This window comes from Sturnira hondurensis, unplaced genomic scaffold, assembly GCF_014824575.4.
Source record: "Sturnira hondurensis isolate 20B ecotype Veracruz unplaced genomic scaffold, ASM1482457v3 Scaffold0014384, whole genome shotgun sequence".
Taxonomy (NCBI): Eukaryota; Metazoa; Chordata; class Mammalia; order Chiroptera; family Phyllostomidae; genus Sturnira; species Sturnira hondurensis.
Window position 1 is genome coordinate 1,972,855 of NW_028087015.1, and position 22,238 is coordinate 1,995,092.

Here is a 22,238-nt window from a genome sequence, read left to right on the forward strand (position 1 = left end):
AATCCTGGATATTTCCCTCAAGTTACCTTGAAATTATTAATATTTGACATTTATAAATAAGTGCACTTTTTGGTGTTCCCAATTTGGTTGATTATCATTATTAATCTTCCATTTGCTACTAAAAGCCTAACAAGTGAGGGAATAACCACATTAAAAACTAACAACCCCCCCCCCCAAAAAAAAAGGAAACAAAATCATGCTACTTACAGACTTCCTCTTCTGGGAAGACTCAGCTCCTTCTGCAAGAGAAAAAACACAAGATACATATGAAGACCCACTTAGCCTCAGCCTGCTAGAACAGTGAGTGGATAGTGGAAAATGTTTTATCCTTCCTTATGCCTAGTTGGACATTTTCTATACTGAACTGATTTTAATGTCCCACTTTTATGCTGAATTCCCCCCTTATGTTGTTCTTTTTAGACAATGTATTTAAGGTACAAACACAGCTTATCTAAATTTCAGAGCAGAAAAAACCACCACTGCCCACAAAGCAATGGCAGTAGAACACTGAGTTGAGTTCCACGGCCGTGTCATTGGGTGTAAGGAAACCCTGAGGAACCAGAAGGGAAAAATTGGCGCGGGATTTTAACTAAACAAAAGAGGAAATGAAAAGGGCAGTTAAATCAGACGATTTGCCCCCAACAAAAAGAGACTCATGCAAAACATTGTGCCTACCAAAGATCACACCTTTTTTTTAAAATAAAGCAAACGGGTTCTTTGTGGTATTGTTTTTAAAACAAATGTGAAATATGAGTTAGGAAATTGAAAAGGAGGTTAATAAACTTCTAAACAGGCCACCAGACAGCAACAACAATTAACAGAGTTCTTCACAGTTTTTCAAGGGTCCTTTCATGCTTATCTCAAACTAAGACCATTATTTACCTATCTGTAGAGGGGCTGTGAGGAAAAAAGAAAAGAAACAAAACAGGCAAACAAGCCAAACAAGCAAACACGAAGGACACAAAAGTCCCTCCACCCACTAATACAGTTTTCAAAGCTAGAGGTGCGGGGTGTGCTCGAAAATGATTACTTGATGACAATAATTAAAGAATAGGAAGGAATGAGTCATTGGGCTATTTAAACGCAGAAAGAACACACTATAAATTCTAAAGACTCCACTAAAATCGGTTTTTCATTCTACAATTACAATTTATTTTACCTGCCTCCCAGGACCTCAACCCTTATCTTTGGAAAGGTTTGCCCCCTCCGCTTCAAACTCACCTTCCTGTCCCTATTTCTATGGGCTCCTCCAGCGTCTATCAGGACAGTAGCCTCAGCAGATCTTACTTCTCAACAGTGCAACTTTCTCCAGCATGGCTCACAGACAACGGCCTTGAGAGCAGCAGACCAAAGGGGAGGATGCTGCTATAGACAGGGTGCCTGGCTTACTCACTGGTAAATATATTTTGATACAAAGTTATAATAATCATATCACTGTTTAATTGCAAGAAGAAACAATCAACCAATTTAGGAACAGGGTATCTTTTTCCTTCTCCTGATGGCTTTTTTCTTCTTCTAAGACCTCCAAGGTTCCTTGGTGAAATGCTTTCTTTTTTGTTGTTTTGTTATGCTCTTTTCTTTAATCCTTGATTATCTCCTAGAAATTATAGTGTTTGCTGAACTTGGCTCCCTGATTCTGAAACATAAACCTTCATTGACTAAAGCCTGTAAGGACAAGAACAAAGCCCCTAAGTTTTCCTTGGGAACCAAAATAGAAATGGAAAACCAATGAGTAATTTTCTATATATGCATCTTTGCTTATGACAAGCACTGAGAAATTAGTTTTGTATTCAAGTTTAAAAGAGAAAAGAGAGAACTTCCTAGAAGTAACTGTTCGCTGGCCGGCTCCTTTTAGAAAAAGATCAGAGACCCATTGCACTGCAAGAAACCCAAGGTCCCAGAAGCAGACAGAGCTCTGTCCAGTGAGTTGAATCTTCCTGGATTCGGCAGCATAAAAAGAAGGTACCTGATATGTTAGCAGAAATAACAGAAAAAAATTCCACGTGTTACTTCACCTGTATAAGCAAATAGATCACTACAAAGGGGAAAGGCCACATGAATGACCCCAAAGAGCTGAGTCAATCACATTGCAGCAGACAACCTGACCATAGGCTGGCTGCTCTGCTCTGCGAGAAAACTGCTGAAACAGCAAGATAAGGGACAAAAACCAACTCTGTTTTTAATCAGATCTTTCCAATAGGTCTAAAATTATGAGTTCAAAACAAGAAGAAAGGTTATGGTGTGTAACCCAGCCTTGCTGCTCCACAGAACGGCAGCCCAGGTGCCAAGGCGCGGCACCGAGGACATTTAATAGGCTGCTGTCAACTGACCTGAGGTTTCCTTGCTAACCAAGCTGAAGGAGCTAATCCACCTGATGGCTTGAATGTCAGGCTCGGGACTGGAAACTCAATTTGGTAGCAAATTGGAATCAGATGTGATGGTAATAAAGTGAGAGAAATAACTGTGCTGTGCCCAAGACCTTGTGAACAGAAGCTGCAAACGGCTGCAAATACCAGGCGGGCGAAGCAATTGCAGGCAGAGCAAGGAGCCCCGCCGCTGCCCTCACGTGCGGGGACCACGCGCTGATGCATCGGCGCCGCTCAGAGATGAGAGGACAGCATCGAGACATTGCCGCCCAAGTGCCTGGGTGTGTGTCCTCGATTTATTCTCTTAATGTCACGATAAGGTCACTGATGCATAATCAGATAACTAGATAAGATGTGGTATTGGCCCTAGTCATAAACCAAAGTTTGTGCTTACACATGTGAAGTGTGTCAAAAATTTAGCGTCAGGTAAGAATGAGAGGATGGAAGAGCCGGGGAGAGAAAAAGGGCAAGAAGCCTCCACCTGAGCTAAACAATGTGGAATTATTAATCATCACAGGATTAAAGACATCTGTAAGAATATGTTTTAGATTAAAATGTTAGATCTTCATTTTTACTGATTACTCAGTGACTTCTACCTGTTTTTGACAATTGCTGTGTCATTGCTTGCTTGATATCACGTTATCATTTACTCCTCTTTTCTAAAAGTGCTAACTAGCAAACGTGTATGTAAAAAATAAAGGTAAAGTTACTCTTGTCTGAGAACCTTGCTGTTTCCCCATGATCCCTTGATGAGCCTGAAAACACTCCAGGGTTCCTTAAGTTCAGGAGGAGAATTTCTGAAGCATACAGAAGAAAAGAGGGCCGCGCCTGTAACAACTGAGCCCCCTCTTTCCCCTGGCCAACCTCGACATGCAAAGGAAGAATGTGACATGTGTCATTCATGAAGACAGTAGAGAAAACTGCAGTGTTTAGTATGTATAGGCAATATCCCAAATGATGCTTAAAAATATTCATACTAATTAATATATATTTAATACTTATACAAACACAAATAGGACAATATGGCTAAATATGCCATGTGTGTTTAGGGAATTTTTGAACTATTCTTTTTTACTGATGGGTCAGTTCATGATGTAAAAGAGAAAGAAGATTTACATATATTATATTACACATGATATATGTAGATACCCCTTAAGAGTGAGCTGGACTCAGTGACTCCCTTCCAGAGAACAGAGAAGGGAACTAAGAACATAGCCATTTTTCGGTGGAGAAACCTAACCACCCCGACTTAGCAAGTGGTCAAGGTCGACACCACCAATGAGAAGCCTTGCTCCCATCCTGGCCCCGGAAGTGATGCAACAAGACGAGGCTTCGCCTCCGTGGCACTGAAATGGCCTTAACTCTGGTGTGAGCATGGAGGAAGAGCAGGCGAACCCGAACTGAGGTCCAGTCTATAAAACATTTGAGCAGCACACATTGGAACTGTCAAGGTTGTGACAGACAAGGAAAAACTGAGCAACTGTCACAGGTCAGAGGAGACTAAGGAGACACACTAGTGGAAAACCTGGCGGTGTGCAAATGCAGTGCGTCATTTCACTAGTAGCAATGTAACGTACCAGTGCTGTTTCCATAGTCGGGCAAATGTGTTAGGGTAACATCACGGGAAACTGAGGGAAAGGTATATAAAAATTCTATGAACTGTCTTATACCTTTCTATAAACCTGAAATTATTCTGAAGTTTAAAAAAAGTTATGGAGAGACAAGACAGAGAGAGAGAGAGAGAAAGTTATAGAAGCACTCTAAGTGAGAGGGGACTGTGGCTAGAACCACCAGTGAGGATGGTGAGAAGCAGTCAGGTTTGAGATACGTTTTTAGAGAATTTACAGAAGAACTGGGTATGAAATGTGTGAGAGAAAGCAAAAAAAAAAGTTTGACCCAAGCAAATGGAGCTGGAGGGAAGGGCACTTCTGTTCAGACATGTCACAGCAAGATGTCTGTAAGAATTCCAAATAGAAAATTCCAAATACATGGCTCACTACCAGGAGAGAGGCTGGGACTACAGGTAGACTTTGGCCTCAGTATTGGATGAGAGAGAACCTAGAGCCATGGGACTGAATGACAGAGATGGAGAGAGAACAGGTAGAAAAAGAAAGGGCACACCTTTGCACGGGGCTACAGGTGGGTCAACATTTAAAATCTAGAATTGGGGAGAATTGTGCTCATGTTGTTAAGTGACATGTTGTCCTACATAGCAGCTAGAGTTCTTCAAAACAACAGAACCTGAATAAGCCTCACAAGTAGGAACTCTATCGGAAAGATGCCAGTTATCACACAGGTGACAAGAGAGTTGGACAGGTGATGTCAGAAAATGGGCAGGAACCAGGAAATTAAACTCTAGAGGAGATGGCCACACCTGGGAAACAGCCCAGGTAGGGTACCTCTGCAGCTCCACCCCAGCTCAGGCCCAGGGAAGGATCTCTGAACTGTCCCTACACCTTTCGTCATCACTCCCAGCAGGTTCCCATTGCCGGCGACTCAGTGTGGCCACACCTGAGTCTCTGCCCGAGGCACCAGGAAAAGGCTCCCTTCACCAGCACAGTGGGAAGTGGGACCAAGTCTACCAAGATTCCTTCTCTGGGAGGTCCCCCAAAAGAAAAAAAAGGAAGTGGATTTGGAAATTTGGCTTGGCAACCCATCTTCCCTCCAAAAAGAGACACTGCAAACAAACAGAATGGCCACGGCCCTTATATCCTCACCACTTTCCAGAAACCATTCAAGTTCATGTATTTCTCCATTACTCTCACTCCTTAATTAGCCATCAGTGGCCTCACCCTGTCTTGGAAGGGTTACCACAACTTCTCAGCACTGAAAGACAAACCATTAATTTAGAGAGAGAGTTCAAGGGGCTGAGATGTGCAAAGCCATGTAGCAAGTGCTGTTAGGGGCCCATAGGAGAAAACAAAATGAAACAGATTTAAAAGCTACTTGGGGAAACACACACACTAAGAGATATCACCGGGTGCAAGGTTACGCAGTATACCATGAGTGTGTAAACGCTATCAGGAGAGAAAAAATAAAAGGAAATGAGACAATTCAGCTCAAGCAGTAGCTCTGAATGCAGCCTGGCTATCCATTAACTGTCACCCAGAGAGCTTTTAAAAATACCGATGGCTGAACCCCACCCTTGGAGAGCTAGAGAGAACTGTTTATACAAGTTGTTTAGTAAAGGTTAGCACTTTCAGTCTGCCTAGGACTATCAGCTCACATAAACCATTTGCCTTTGATCCTTTCCTTTATGAAATACTACTTTTTGAGGTTGTTATTACAGTGGTGAAGTTCTCGGGTTTTAGTTATTTCTTTTTTAAAAAATTATTGTTCAGGTACAGTTGTCTCCATTTTCTCCCCAATTCCCCCACCCCAGCCATCCCCGCCTCCCACCCTCGATCCTACCTGCCTCTGGGTTTGTCCATGTGTGGGGTTTTGTTGTTGTTGTTGTTGTTATTTCATTTTCATGTAGGAAGCACTAAAGGGCAAGGAAAGGGACCACAAACAAAACTCCCCCTACCTGACAGAGTACAAAATTAGCTAGGAGAATAGGCTCGTCTGCAGATGGGTTCTCTTAAAGAAATGCTCTGGCCCATTTTCTGGCCTCCATTCCTGACAGCCACTTGTGAAGGCGGAAGCAGAGGACAGAAAAATTCACACCATGACAGTCTGGTTCTCAATCACACCAGCGGCAAAGTGCCTTGTGTTCAAACAACCCCTGAAAAATTCAGGGAAATGTCCATGACGCTTCTCTGCATGAAAACCTGGAGAGGAAAGCTGGGAAAGCTGTACTTGAACAAGAACAAGAATTTTTTTTAAAAAGAACCAAAATATTGCTATTTGGTGACATTAGACAGGAAATTAAAATATCGGGACAGAGGGAGAAAAAAAAGCAGCAGGTAGACCCTCAGACCCAGCCTGCAAAGTGCCACTGAAATCCCTGCTGGGGTGGTAAGATGGCTGGGAAACCCTCCAGGATCTCCCGTTTCTTGCAGGTTTTATTTCATTCTATTTTCCTATCTACAACCATAGTGATCTTTCATATATTTAGCTATGATAGGAAAGCTCAACAAAATAAACCATAAAAGGTACACACATGAAATGTTTGCCGGGTTTTCATATAAATTTTACTTGCTCAAAATCACATTTGCCCTTTCTTTGAAAAGCAAAAGAAAGTAGTTACCTTCCTCCTTTCTTTCCAAGCTGACTTTCTGTGCCAGGAACCTAAATAAAGCTACCATCCTCAAGACTTAGTCTTCGAGGCATCAGTCAAGTCGTTATTCTCCTGGATCCTTCCCGTAGACATGGCTTCTGAGTCACAATGTGGGTGTCTGTCTCTTTTGGTTTTGGAAGATCTTATCAAAACCAAGTCTAGGGATTTCGACACAAAATCACCCGTCTGCCTGGCAGAACGAGTCTTCCTGTGGACAGTCCAGAGGAGATTTTCCGTCCCCCAGATCACAAAGTCAGGGGTGGCGGGCGCCATATCTGAACCTGTATCATCCACCCCCAATTTTCCCCAACACTCCATTGTGAAACTGCCAGAGTAGAACAGGGTGGTGCTCTGAGCGACTGAGAGAGGGGTCTGAATGAATACACAAGCACAGAAGGCTTGCACTGACACTTTTTTTAAAAGAAGGAAGCTTTTCCTCCAAAGAGAAAGAAGGGTACAGGTGAAAAAAGGTACCTTGGTTTCCTTTATTCCATCACATACTCTGTATTAAGGCTGATGTGCCAGGTGCTATTCTAGGCACTAGGGGTAAGGATTGTGCTTGTTATAAAATATCATGTGGAAAGGTCTGGAATCAAGAGACATCGTTTAAATGTGTGCAGCAATACCAAGGGAAGGGTCAGTTTTCTTCGAGGAGGGTCAGGACTGTTTCTTGCCCAATGATGTTCCCCATAACTAATGCAGACAAAAATCTGGTGAAACTGACATTATTTTCAACCTCACCGTTAAGCTCGGGTTAAATTACGCTAATGACAAAGCTCATTGCTTGGACAAAGAAATTGGTTCAAAGATGGCTGATGAATCAATCTGCGAAAATCAGATGCAAAACAATGTTTGCTCTGGACTCCTGGAAAACAAACTCCCTCTCCTTTTCCAAGAGAACCAGCAGGAGAGAAGGAGCATTAAGCCCAGGAATCTAAGGGCCACCACGGGGTAGACAGCAAAGGTGCTAGAAAAGAAACACAGATAGAAACTGGGTCTTGGTTGGATATCTTTGAATCCATGGGTCTAGCCTTGCTTTTTACCTGGAGTTCTTAGTTACCCCAGCCACTCAAGTCCCTTTATTGTTTAAACCAGTTTAACTTGTGTCTTCTGTTCCTTGTGATTCAAATATTCCCAAGTGACAGAATACTTGAGCCTCGTCTATCTTAAGCGTCCGTCACCTGGGAGTTGGCTGGGCAGCCTCGGGAGTGGGCGAGGAGCGGGGCATTTCAGAGGGAACTGGTGTAGCAAGGTGGGGTGGAGTGAAACAGTACACCGCTCCTGGGGACACTGGAATGGCTGGGACAGAGGGTAGGGAGAAAGCAGCAACGGGACAAGAGGAGGCATGCAGGGACAGGGCCTGATCATAGAATGTTTTTGGAAGGGTATGCCTTTTTCCTATAGACAATGAGGAGTTCATGGAGCATTTCAAGTAGGTGGAGAAAATGGCCAAATCAGTATGTTAAAAGGGGTCATTCAGGCATCGGGTATCAAATGGCTCACTCAGGACAAATGGGATGGGAATTAGGAGACTTATTCAACTGTCCAGGATGTGTGGCTATGTGCCAAGACAAAAAAAAAAAGCAGCAGTAGGGAGGGTGTGGAGGGTGGGGTGGGGCAGATTCGGGAGATGAAGGTGTGCACAGGACCTACAGGTGAGGAGAAGAAATGCTGAACTTCTGGGAAGGTTTAAAACCTTCAGAGCTGAGGGTGCACCATCCAGAGATTAGGAAAACGGGTCGCCCTACAGCACTGGGGCCTTCCAGAGGCTAAATAATGGAAATTTGAATGTAAGTGAGGACACGGCTAACACCACTGAAGTTAGCCCAGAGATGGGCAGGAACAGAAGATCAAGGTGCAAAGTAAAATAGGAGCAAAGGTCACTATCCCAGGTCCTTCTTGCATGGAAGTTAAATACCAGACCCCTTTTCCACCTTGAATGTTTTCACAAATGGTGGAAATGGTTTTACTTTACTAAGTCCGTCTGCTTTTCTGTGCTCAATAAACAGTACCTAGCATGCACTGCGTGGTAACATACATTATCTTATTTCATCTTTACTATTGCTTCCACTTTACAAAACTGAGGCACCGGCAGGTTAAGCAGCTTACACAAGGTGACAGAGCTGGGTAAATGGCTTAGCTTGTCCTCGAGTCCATATCAGCCTGAGTCCAGAGCAGTTTAATTATTTTTTCATTACCAGGTAAAACCTGGTGTATTCCCACCTCGTGAAGGGCATCAAGCCACATTCCCAGTTGATACACACACTGGCAATCATCCATCACTCTTAGAAAGGAGTGGTACCAAAGATCTTTGCAGCTCTTTCTAAGCAAATTTCACACCTAAATTATGTTTAAAGACTGATTTTACTTGAAGCAAAGCCTTGCAAATACATTACTTTTAACACAGACCTTTTAAAGTAGAGAAGCGTAACAAGTCAAATAATCAACTAACCCCAAGTAAATGAGCAAGTGAAACAAGCTTCCTTCCTAGTCAATTACTACGGTCTCTGATGTTTCCTAACATATTATACCCTGAATGTCAGAAAATTAAGCTTGGGAATGAGATATTTTATATCTACTGCCTTCCAATTCAGTACTCTATAAGGGACAGCTGCATCCTACATCAAAAGTATCCAAAAATAGAAATATTTCTTTGCAGATTTTGCTGAGTGACAACTAGAACTTACATTAGTAACATTTCCAGTTTATTGAGCACCTACTACATACTAAGTGAAGTGCCTTTATTTTCTCAAGGCTGTTAGCTTCCGCCCCATAGTCCTATCGTATTTGTGTGCCTATTCTGTTCTCAAAGAACAGAAGACTATCCCTTCCAAGCTAAAGGATCTGTCATTTCTGAAATGAAGGAAACTAGTTGTAATCAAATTAGGGAGCCATTGTCCTTCACAACAAAATAAGCTAAACAAGAAATCATCTGTAAGATGAACCAAACATTACACTAAAAAAATCCACATTTAACCTAATTGTATACTTCATAAAAAACACACAAGCCCTATATTCAGATATACCTCAATTCTAATGTTTGCTAAAGCTAGGAAGCATCCTTTAAAAATTCCCCTAACTTCCAAGTTTCCTAAATTATAAAATGAGAATATCACAATTTATGTCATCAAGTGTTGAGAAGACCGACGAGAACCCACGTCCTCCATTTAAAAACGAGAGCACCTCAGATAGCGGCCACTGCTCCTGAGGTGCTCTACTCACATTAGATGAGACACCCGAGAGCACAGTGGAAGCTCTGGCAGAGGGAAAGGGTACAATCAGAGAGCAAGTACACAGGGCCCCCGCCTGCTCCTTTCTCTATGCAGAACCTGGGCACAGTCTGTGCAATGACCGGAAGATTCACAGCAAATCGGGCTTCAGTGAAATCACGAACCCTGATATTAATCAGCAGGAAAATTCCCTGAGCAGAAGGAGATCAAACACAAATGCTAGATATTTAGAATTTTAATTGTCTTTAAGACATTGCCCCAAATTAAGGCCATTGTGGACAAGTTCTGTGGTTTTCTTTTCTCCCCTAGAACAGGCTTATGATGGCTCTTGATAAATACATGTATCAGTCCTGCCACTTAATTGTGTTTCTCGTTACTTGGGAAAGCCAGTGACCTACAGTGAGCTCAGATAACAAGGCAACACCACACAGCTGTGCCCCACAAGGCTCCGCAATTTTTTCAGTCCTTCCATCCATTACCAGCAAATTACAGTAAATTCAAAATATTGATCTGCACATCCCTATATGGGAAGAAAGTTACCATCGACTTTTATTGCTTATTGTTGGATACAATTCCTGGGAATCAATAAAAGCTACAATGTTCATAAGCTTCCAAAAAGCTGGTTAATATAGTGGATATGAGACACCTCTTAGAATCACTATAAATCTGTGAGATTCTTCTACAGAGCAGCAGCAAACACCTTCAATACGCGAAAGCTTTATTTGATTTTAGAATCTTCTCATCACCCAGGAAAAACGCCCTAAGAAAGAAGTAAACATCGATGACTGGGAATAAAAATTAAGCAACTAAAAACAACCCTGCTTCACAGATTTTCACTTTAACTTTGGATTCCCTTCTGTTTCCACACTGACACAACCACCCAACTCAGGGACCATCATTAAGTGCTATGATCGTTTGTAAGTGTACCTTCACAAAGATTCGGGAGGAGTTTTTTAGACAGCAGTTTCCAGGCTCTGTCAGTGAAGAGCAGTTTGCCCATACACAACGTTTCAATCACCCCAATCTAAAAAAATCAATATCCTTTTATGAACCAATTTTTAAAAATCAGATAATTCAAAGGACCCATTAAAATTACAGACAACGTTAATGCAAGAAGAAAAAAGGCTGTTTATAGAACCAGGGGAGAGAATTGGATGAGACTGTTTGACCAAAGTGAATTTATTCAGCTGAGATTAATCACTTTTATTTACTCAGGACACCTCCTATGTAGCAGTCACTACTCTGAAAGCCCATTTCAGTACAGAAATTTACAGCAAGTTTGCTCAAGGGAGCTCTTGAACGGGTATACAGAGCTAATACCCAGCGGCCTGCTTTCTTCTGACCATTCTTCTCCATCTAAATGCAAAAGACGACACTTAAAATGTACATATAAAATGTATGAGGGCGATGGAAGATTAATGACACACATATTCAAATAATCAATAATGTAACTTAAGCCTTTAATGGTAGTGAAATTTATTGTAAAAAGATCACAGAATAAAACAAACAATTGGCTTCTATCGGATATAGTTTACTTAGGAAGTAATAGGTCCTATTTGTTAAAGGGTGCTGTACCTGACTTTTTAATAAGTATTTTCTTGAATGTGTGATTGCCAACAACACCAGCTCGCAATATGCTGGAATCGCGAACACCAGACGGACGGACACAGGTTAGGCAGGACCCTCCGCTTTCCGCTTCACAGCTCCCCGCCCCCACCACCCTGCGCACTGGTGCTGACGTGGCGGCTGCCGCGCAAGCGTCGAAAATCAGCTCTGCCCTAGTAGGTGCCGGGCACTGGGCTACCCGTCCTCTCCTGAAGGACATATTCCAGCCTTACCCCTACCCTGCAGTTACTGGGAGGACCGCTACTATTTTTTTTCTGCTGGGGAACCCGAAGTCTGGACACGTTAGGCTGTGATTTGCTCAAGGTCGGGGGCCTCACACTGAGGAGGGCAGACTGCAAACAACAGTAGCCTCAATGACAGTGTGTCTATCGCCCACCAGCCCTGGACTCCCAGCCAACCCACCTTTCTAAGTGGCAAATAATAAATCCCTATTTATTTAAGTCACTATTAGTTGAGTTTTCTGTTACTTGCAGCTAAATACATTTCTGCTACTCTCCAAAACACTGAACTGTGCGAGTCAGTCTTGGGGCCGTGTCTCCAAAGGTGCCCTGGGAGGACGCTGGCACCAGCCACTCCCAGCATCAGGAAGGCTGGTTACCTCCCCGCACCCCCCAAAATGACCAAATGTTCCTTAACAGAGGATCGGATTCTATGAGAAGCAAAAGTCTTGGAAACATTGATTACAGATCTGTCTACGTGATGCCTTTTTCCCAAAACAGCTTTGGGAGGGCCGCACAGTGTGCGTTAATGACTTTGAAGTGAACCACAGAGACTCCAAACTTAATGGCATCAATTTTGTGGCAGTTCATTAGCAGAAAATATTACAGTGCAGTGAATTTTTCCTTTTCTTAAGTATCAAAAGCAATAAAAGGCTTTGTGGTTTTAATTGCTTCTTCCCAAAGACTAAATTCTGTTCTCACCACAAATACAGATTTCTCTCAAAGTCGAAACGATCCCTTGTGATGGTTCTTTGATTGCAAAGATGACAACAGGGTGGATATTTAAATTTGAGGGCTAAGAAAGTTTTCATACAGTGACCTCTTATGTTTGTTCACTAAAAAAATAATTTACAAGCAGGGAGATTTCCCTCTTAAAATATGTGAATGCTTCCATCTGTAATTCAAGGGTGAATTTTGGTGACTTCCACTTTGGAAGTTAGGTTCCAAAGAGTAATTAGGTTGTTCTTTTGAAAAATCAGAGGCCTGCTAGACCCTCCTGTACTGACATGGTCACTGTTATTCCCCAGAAGCTGTGTGTCTGCACGCTGAATGACACTGCATTGCCTTGGACTCCTGAAATGGATAGCTGATTCTCGACTCGTTGCCTACAGAATAAAAGTTTTAAAAGAAAAACAGAAAAAAACTGATGCTACTATAAAATAATATGAAGAGGGATAATCCCCTGTAGAACATTGAAGAATACAGAGCTATAGGCAGAATAAACTATCTTTTAAAGCCTCACTATTCAGACAAGTTGATGAATTTGAGCTAATGATTTTAAATAGTTCTGTCACTTTAAACACTAGTTTAAAAAAAGATAAAGCAAGCTGAATCACACTGAATTGAATTATATATCAATCAGAAAAAAACTGTAACTAAGTAAAACAGACTACTAAAAATGACATTGTTTTAAATTGAGATATAATTGAGATATATAATTATATATACCTATATATAATTACATATTATATATATTATATATCGATATGGAATTATATGTGTAATTTTAATTGAGATATATAATGCTGTACAAGGGTAAGGCGTACAACACAGTGATATGATACATTCATAATGCAGTATGACTGCAGTGTAGTGTTAAGTAACACCTCTATTGTGTCACACAATCATCATTTCTGCTAGTAGTGGGAACAATCAAGATCTAGTCTCTTAGCAAGTTAAGTGTTTACAACACAGTTTCGAGGCCTATAATCACTATATGGAGTACTCAATCTCTGGGACTTACTATCTACTACTTGCAAGTACGCACCGCACCCTTAAACAATGCCTTTCCCCTCTCCCCACTCCCACCCACCTGGTGAGTACCATTGCTCTGTCTTTATGAGTTCAATTATTTTAGGTTCCACACATAAGAGATTTTATGTCTCTTTTATCTAAACATAAAAAATCCTATGTGCTAAATGCTCTATGCTAGCTAATTGAATTAAGTTGCTAACCCATGTAGTCCTTAGGCCCACCAGATGAATGTGTCGAGGGGACAGAGCCACAGGGAGACCACAAAGCAGGGTGGCCCAGAAATCTGCCTTAGGAGTACAGCCCTGGGCGAACGACTTATCTTCCTGTGGCTTTCTTCCCTCACTGGAAATTACAGAGTAAGAGCTCCTAGTTTGGATATGGATTAAATAATATACACAGACTATCTAGAAAAGTGATTGTACGCATTGAGCATGCTAATATTAGGTTATTATTCTATCTTAAATATTCATGCGCAAACCTGACATTGCAACCCTAAATAAAGTTTTACAATTTGAAAGTATAAAGTGTTCCTCTACATAATAGGTAATTATGCTAATGTATCTTCTGTGCACCAAAAGGCAGATAGTAATACGTTTAAATATTCTCTAAGCCTACTTGAATACGAGCTCCAAGAATCTATCCTTGAATTCCTTATTGATACTCCCAGCTGCTTTTTAAATGAGCTCTGCTCCTTTAAAACTGAGACAAAGCAGATGACCTGGGCAGTTGTAACTGCTCTTTATTAAGCACGGTGTCCAGCTCAATGAAAAACAAACTTCTTAAAAAGCCATATTCCATTTTTATCCACACACATGCTAAACAAGTTGGCGTACGTTCCAAACATTCTATAGGGTGTATTTTAGGCAGACCCCTTTTCATCTTGTGTAGCTTTCATTAAATTACAAGAGAGAAAGCATTTCTTGCTATGACCAGGAATAATGCTAGACTGTTGTCCACTGTGTTTGTATTCTGCATTTTTCCGCAGTCCACCTTTCATCAATAAATAACAGTGTCGCTTTAACTAAAAAGTGTGGAAAATTCTGATTGAATTTTCCACTTCGAAGTACACAAAATCATTTCATCTAACATGCTGTGTTAGAAAATCTATGCCCCATTCTGACCTCCTGTTGCAGACTATTTCAGTATTGGTGACGCTCCATATCACACTGCATGGCTGGTGAAGTAAACATATTGACTGAGAAATGTTTTGAAAACCCCCTATTTCACACAGACCCCAGCCACTGTCAAAAAATCACAAAAATGTTTTTGTGCAAGAGCATGACAGAGTTCTAGGAGAAATTCCCACAATAAATAAAGCTAGCTACTTGCATAAATCTCTGTCTGCAGGAGTGTTGGAGGCTAGGGGAAAGGAGGAGCAAGGTTCTGCCCAAATAATATGCTCAGAGATCTATGAGAGAAGACGTTATTAACTGTGCCCTTCCTTTAACCTATTTGCAAGGTTAAAATAAAATTTAGCAGAAGAGATTTCTGCCACTACTGAGGAGGCACAGCCCAGCCGGCAGGCAAGGAACACACGGAGGAGAGGTAATATATTGATTGACCTTTCTTTCCACCTGCAGTCCAGGCAGCTGGCTGTCTTTTTTCATCTGGCAGGGGATGACAGCTGACCCGGCTTACTTTCCTGGACTGGCAAACCAGGGTAGCCCTTGGAAGAGGTAGGCGGCTGAGACCAGTATACGTGTACACTTGCAATGGATTCGCACCGAAACATTAACAGTGTTATTAAGTAGGAGACTCTAAGCAATAATACCGTAATTAGATAAGCTCCTGGGTTAGAGCTCTTTCTTCCTCCAAAAATCCTCAAGCTTTCTTATCGGAGAGCAGTGGGGAAGAAGTTTTCTAAGTGCACAGAATGGCAGCCAATACGAATTGTTCGTATTCCATGAAATAAAAAGCAACGGGGTCCATTTAACTCCATGTTTCCTGAAGAACTTTGTCAATGGTTGATCGCTTGACAGGGAAAACCCCAAGTTCCATGGCAAATGTTCTGTATTCAAATTAGCCTGAGAAATGCCTAATTAAGTAGAGCTCGGAAAATTTACTCAGTGTAAGATTTCCCCAAGACTTTTACAATGATGAGCATTTTGCCCTGGATGGCATGGCTCAGCGGTTGGGCGTCATCCTGCAAACCGAAAGGCTGCTGGTTTGATTCCTGGCCCGGACACATGTGAGTTACAGGCCATAGAGACCCCCACGTCAGGGCATGCAAGAGGCAATCAATCAATGCTTCTCTCCCTTTCTTTCTCTCTCATTTCCCCTCTCTCTAAAAAATGAGTAAGTGAAATCTTTAAAAAAACTGAATAGCATTGTATGGAACAAGAGCAATGGACATGATATACAGATTTCCCCAAATTAATGGGACCATGGAACACCCCTCAGGCACATAAACAAAACATGCTTAGGGAGATGTAGTTAAACTGAACTTTTATTTTAGTGCAATGACAGGATGACTGTAAGAAAAACAGACAGTCAACCATTTCCACGTACTACATCAGTTACTGCACTTCATAACTGTGAACTTCACAGCCTTGTATTGCACTGTGACGGAAGAGGTAGGTGCCCTGTGCTGTAACTCCATAAAGTGTGCCCAGCACACCTTGTAGGACTGCACAGCAAACCCAAGAGAACTGAAAACGATCGCTGCACAACAAATTCCTCCTCACCGCAGTGCTCCAGTCTGTACGGAAAGGAACGCTACGCATAGAAGCACGTGGCTCTCACTCTTTCGGCCTGCAGTTCGTGTGAAACCCAGGAAATGCGGACTGTTACCAGACCCAAGTGTTCAGAACAGGGACAGAATAACAGAACTGGGTCCCTATTTCTCAACGAGCAAGTCTATCTTTGCTCTCTTTTCTCTGCTTCCAAACTCCCTGATCTCCTTGGACAAGTTTCCTATTTCTGAGACTTCTTCTTCCACTTAGGATGTAGACAATCACAGGAGACCATTACTCACAACAATATGAATGAAGATATAAAGAAAAGCTACAAAGGAAAAGTGTGTAATTGGTTTGTGTGGCTCCTCCCTAACCCATCTACAGAAGGTTCCTTCTCCTCCTGCCCTGCCACCAGGCTCAGAAGCCAGCCATGGGCCTCTCGGTCCTTTCAAGAGTTTATCACTTTCTGGAATTTACCTTCTTAGCTTTACTTATGACCTTAGCTTTTAAAAATATTTTACTTTTGATTTTTAGAGCGAGGAGACAGGAGGGAAAACAAGAGGGAGAGAAACATTGATGTGAGAGAGAAACATCAATTGGTTGCCTCTCACAAGTGCCCCAAGGGGATGGAACACACAGCTCAGGCATGTGCCCTGGCTGGGAATTGAACCAGTGACCTCTTGGTTCACAGGATGACACCCAACGGACTGAGCCACATCAGCTGGGGCTATGACCTTCCCTTTTTAAATGAGTTTTTCAACTTTGATTTTGTAGTTTACCCAGTTTGTTTTTATTGTTAAGGTAACAATAACAGTGTCCTAAGTGAAAAAGGACACTCAGAAACAGAAGTTTTTGCTTCTTCTTGTGTCTATAATTTTGAGTACCCACCAAGCATTTTGAATAAAAGCCCAGTAGAAACTGAAGTAAATAATAGCTCCAGAAAAAGGGGTATCTCTCCTATGTCATAGCACTTGAATGGGGTGCTGAGTCATGCTGCTGTCTGCTTGAGCTGGGTCTGAGTATTTGCTGTGACTCATTGTCAAGAAAAGGAATGGCAATACAAACAGATGCAGAGACAGCCAAGGTCTTGGCACCGTCAAAGACTCGAAAATACCTACGCTAAATGGTACAGTGGGAAACACACACGATGGCATGAATAATAAAGACATGGGAAATTTCAGTTGGCAGGTAGAAACTATCGTAATAGTAAAGAACAAAAGGGAAAAAGCCCCACTGAAAGGTATCAGAATGAAACGGACTTAGCTGACTGAGCAACGTCTAAGTCAAAATGACAGAAATGATCCAAAACAATCCCCCAAAGAATAAAGCTAACAAGAAATACAAAACAAAAAGAATGTCTAAGACATGTAGGACTACCTAACATAGACACAAATGGAGTCCCAGAAGGAGAAGAGAGAATATGAGGTAGAAGAAATATCTGAATAGATAATGGCCGAAGACTTCACAAAAATATATGAAAGGAGCCAACCCACATATCTGACAGGTTCTGTGCATCCTGAGCAGAACAAACACAAAGAAAACCACACTTGGGCGCATCACAGACAAATCTCTATGTCAGATAGGAAGTAGGTAAATGTGTATGAAGTGATGGGAAGGGAGCACCTATGAAAAACAGACTTGAAAAAATGTTCTAACAGGCAGTGAGGGTATCCAGAGACTCAAGTTAGTTACGGAAAGTATCACGGTCCCTGAGTACCGGCCAGCAACTGTGTCTGAGCCGTTGAGGTGGCTCTTTTCAAGTGCTCTTGGAAAAAACTGTTTCCAAACCCTACTTGAATCCACAGACGTCCCAGGCGAGATAACACTTGCCCCCGCTAAATGTCTAAATCACTTTTTTAGAGTTGCTCTTTTTTAAATTTTTTTTCTTTTTGCCTGAGGGTTAAAGGGATACAGTGGCAAACAGGATACAGAAGTCCTTGAAGACAAAGGGATGATTTCCTTAATTCTTCATAAATCTGGAGCCAAATCGGGTAACCTATACTTAACCCAGTCTGTGATCTTTTCACCTCTAAATTAAAAAGATTTCCTATACCCTTCCTCCGAATAACTGCTAATCTCACCTCGGCCAATTGCCTGTTACACGAGTCTTGGGTGAGCACAACTCTGAGGACTCTGAGAAAAGCCAACAAATGCCACTCACCAGCTCTGTAAAGCCCTTGGGAGGGGAATCGACAGGAGGACAGCAGAGGTGGGGCTGTAACCCCTCACCTAGGCATGTGTGTATCAATCTCCGAGAGCTGGGGAAGAGGGCCGGGGAGAAAACTGCCGCAGAAATCTGTGTCAGGAAAGAAAACCAGGCCCGACTAGTTTCTTTCTCCTTGATGGTTGCAGTCACAGCATTCAAATGAACTTCAAATATAAACCCCAGCAACCGAAACATTAAAAGTCATAGTGACTGCAGCCTTTGTACTTGTTCTTTATTTAACCTGTATTTTAAAGACTAATTACATCCTTTTTCTTAAAAACAAAGGAAAACAAAAAAATATATCATTTTAGTGTATCATACACTAGGACGTTGAAAAGCAATATCAGGAAAGACGTAAGACTTTGAAAACAAATAACAGAAATTTAAAACTTTCCCAAAACTGCTAGAAAGATCGAATAAAGTAGTCTTCCAGGGTGCTGGTGATGCTCTGATTTTTTAAAAAATATTTTATTTCTTTTTTTTTTATTTTTAGAGAGAGGGGAAAGGAAGGAGAAGGAGAGGGAGAGAAGCATCAATGTGTGGTTGCCTCTCACATGGCCCCCACTGGGGACCGAGCTCGCAACCTAGGCATGTGCCCTGACTGGGAATCGAACCGTGATCCTTTGGTTCGCACGCAGCCCGCGCTCAAACCACTGACCTACACCAGCCAGGGCTGATTTTTTTTTTTAAATATTGTTGCTGTTACATGGATATAGTCAATGTGTGAAAATACACATTGATATCTGCACTTTTAAAATATGTGTTACTCTTATAGAAAAAAACAGTGTCTCAGGTGTGTAAGACAATATCTGTATGTATGTTATACCTCCATAAAAAGATGTTTTAAAAGAAACTAGGAAGTGATTCTCCAAAAGGCAGCTGACTACACACACCTTCAGCTCTAAGCACTACATCCCACAGTGCCTGGCCGCAAAATGGGTGTCTGTCCTGAGGTGTGTGCTTATCGTTGTCACATGCCATTGAGTCAGTCCAACACCTGGTGACCCCAGGTGTGGGCAAGTGATGTCCACAACATCCTGCCTTCAACAGCCCTGCTCAACTCCTGTAAACACATGCCTATAGCTTGTTTATAGTGTCAGTCCTTCTCATATTTGGTCTTCCTCTTTCCCTGCTGCCTCTCTGTGTTCCCAGCATTACTCTGTCTTCCAAGGAACCCTGCCTTCTCATGATGTGCCCAAAGTAGGACAGCTTAGGTCATTTTTGCCTCCAGCAACATTTCAGGCTTAATTTGCCCTAGGACCTGCTTGTTATTGCACTGGATTCCAAAAGACATGTTTTACCTCTGGAATTTTGAATGCTTTAATACTGTGTTTATATCATACCTTACAGCTAGCATCATGGACAGTAAATAAGTGGAATCCACTTTCCTTAAAATTACTTGCCTGTGTCTGAGGAGAGATGTTAAGCTAAAAAAATTGGGGTGCTCTCTGCCCATTTTTCAACTGAAATGTTTGGAAGCTGGAATTCGGTTAAAGCCAGAAGAGAGAAAAATCCTTGTGAACTGGGATAGACATATGTAGAAACACTAGAGAGAATGAGTGCTTTTTGGACAGCTTTGCAGCATTACCTAGGTCCACGGGAGTGTGGAGTTGGGTAGCATGAGAGTGGTATCTAGTCAAATCATGTCTCTGGCACGTGAAGCTAAAAAACATCACCTTGGGTATAGTGGTTGGCTTCCTCCTGAACCTGAGAAATCCTGCCCAGTACCGGGCATCCCCTGGGAAAGAGTGTGATGCCCACTGGATGGTGGTGGCAAAGAGCACAGCATGGTGGCTCAGCACAGGGCTGAATTCTAGCTTTGCCTTTTACTAGCTCAGTAACCTTGTGCAAGTTATTTAACTTCTCTGTGCTGTCTTGTCAAAGGCAGAAAACTGTGCACAAGTTTGCCAGGTAGATATATCGCATTAGAAGTGAAAAATTCCAGCACAAGACTCTTCTAGGGCATAAAGAAAGGGAACTGATCATTTGGAATATGGGAAAACATTATCCTTTTGGGGCGCTGCACGTTGTCATAGCTTTGTCTGGAACACAGGCACCTGGGGCTCACAGGAGCTGAGACTGCACATCCAAGACAGTTGTTCAGAAGAGGTAAAGAATGACGAGAGGAGAAATGAAAATGTCATCCACCTGCCCATCGCCAGGTCTTCCTTATGATCCAAACCGTGTAGGTATTTATCTGCTCATTTATTTATGTCTAACACCTGCCTGAAGATCAATCTGTTTTGTCCTCTGATACAGGAAGCTCGCCCTAAATTCACTGAAAGACTCTTTTGCTTTCCTTCCTGAGCTGAGCTGTCTGTGCCCCTCTGTCCATTATTGTCATCCATTCATTTACTTACTGATATACCTGCTTTCCACTGCCTCCAAGCAACCTTTCTAGTGCGCCTGATGGATATTCAGCTTTGTATGAGCTCTTCAAAAATGTAAATTGCATGCTGTGCATGTATTTTTCCTTGACCTTAAAGGCACGGTACTAGAAAACTCATTTTTTTAAACTCGTTTTCGCACAGCAGTATGTTTCATGCTCCATCCGCAATGCTGTGTGTCCCTTCAGGCTGTTGTTTCTGGCTGCTGATGTTATGTGACAGCAGCCACCCTGTTTTCTCAATCACTCCCTCAACTGTCTGCCCCCGCAGCGCCCCAAACCTCCTGGCACAGCAATGCTGCAAGAAGAATCTGTCTCCTTGGACAGACGCCGCCTTTTGGTTTAGGATTGGTGGGTCATATGACAGACTATGTCCAAGTTAACCAAGTACAGCCATTTTAGGCCACCCAAAGCCATTACTCTATGGGATGTGTGCACTAAATCCTTTAGTTATAAAAACATTCTGTTTTAAAATAATTTATTGTATTCTTATTACCATGTAGTCCCCTGATGCCCCCTCCCTGCCGCAATCCCCACACTGTCGTCCGTGTCCATGAATCCTTTTTTCCTTTTTGCTCAGTCCATCCACTCCCTACCCTTGCCTCCCCTTAGCTGTCAGATACTCTCCATCAATGAGTTTGTCTCTATTTTCCTTGTTAGTTCAGTTTCTTCATTAGATTCCATGTATAACTGAAGAAATATGGTATTTGTCTTTCTTGGACTGGCTTATTTCACTTAGCATAATTTTTTCCAGGCCCATCCATATTGTCGCAAAGGGTAAAACTTTCTTCTTTTTCACAGCAAGTAGTATTCCCTTGTATAAATGTCCCACAGATGTTTTATCCACTCATCTACTGATGGACACTTGGGCTGCTTCCATGTCTTGGCGATTGTGAATAATGCTGCAATGAACATAGGGGTGCTTACGTTCCAGGGAATTAGTGTTGTGGGTTCCTTTGGATACATCCCAGAAATGGGATCACTGGGTCAAAAGGCAGATCTTGTTTTGCTTTTTGAAGTATCTTCATACTGCTTTCCACAGTGGCTGCACCAATCTGCATTCCCACCAACAGTGCAGAAGAGTTCCGCTTTCTCCACATCCTCACTGGCACATAACAACAATCTTTTTAAAAAACGTTTATTTCTTTTTATTTTTAGAGAGGGGGGAAGGGTAGGGGAAAGAGAGTGAGAGAAACACCAGTGTGTGGTTGCCTCTCACATGGCCCCTACTGGGGACCTTGCCCGAAACCCAGGCATGTGCCCTGACTGGGAATCGAACTGTGACCCTTTGGTTCACAGCCCACGCTCAGTCCACTGAGCTACACCAGCCAGGGCCATAACAACATTCTTAATGACATAGATATTGCTATTTGCGTGCTGCAGTGATGAAAAGACAAGAGACTTTCCCTCAGTCACAAAGCTGGGACGCAGAGTTTGAAGACAGGTCTGCATGATCTCAAAGCCCGCGTGCATTCCCCCACAGGAGCTATGGCACAAGACCACCTTCCACGGCCACTTCAAGTCACATTCCCTCCATTCTGGCCTGGCAGATAACTT

The 22,238-nt window shown here is 42.3% G+C and overlaps 1 protein-coding gene across 3 annotated transcripts in view; it reads right to left on the reverse strand.

The window, feature by feature from the left end:
- The window catches only part of MAST4 (microtubule associated serine/threonine kinase family member 4), a 539,757-nt gene that overhangs the window by 254,931 nt on the left and 262,588 nt on the right, over positions 1-22,238 (reverse strand). For all 3 annotated transcript variants that reach the window (XM_037062829.1, XM_037062830.1, XM_037062828.1), the window contains one exon: positions 208-239. In XM_037062829.1, the coding sequence (XP_036918724.1) occupies positions 208-239 (32 nt within the window). The remainder of the gene's footprint in view (positions 1-207; positions 240-22,238) is intronic.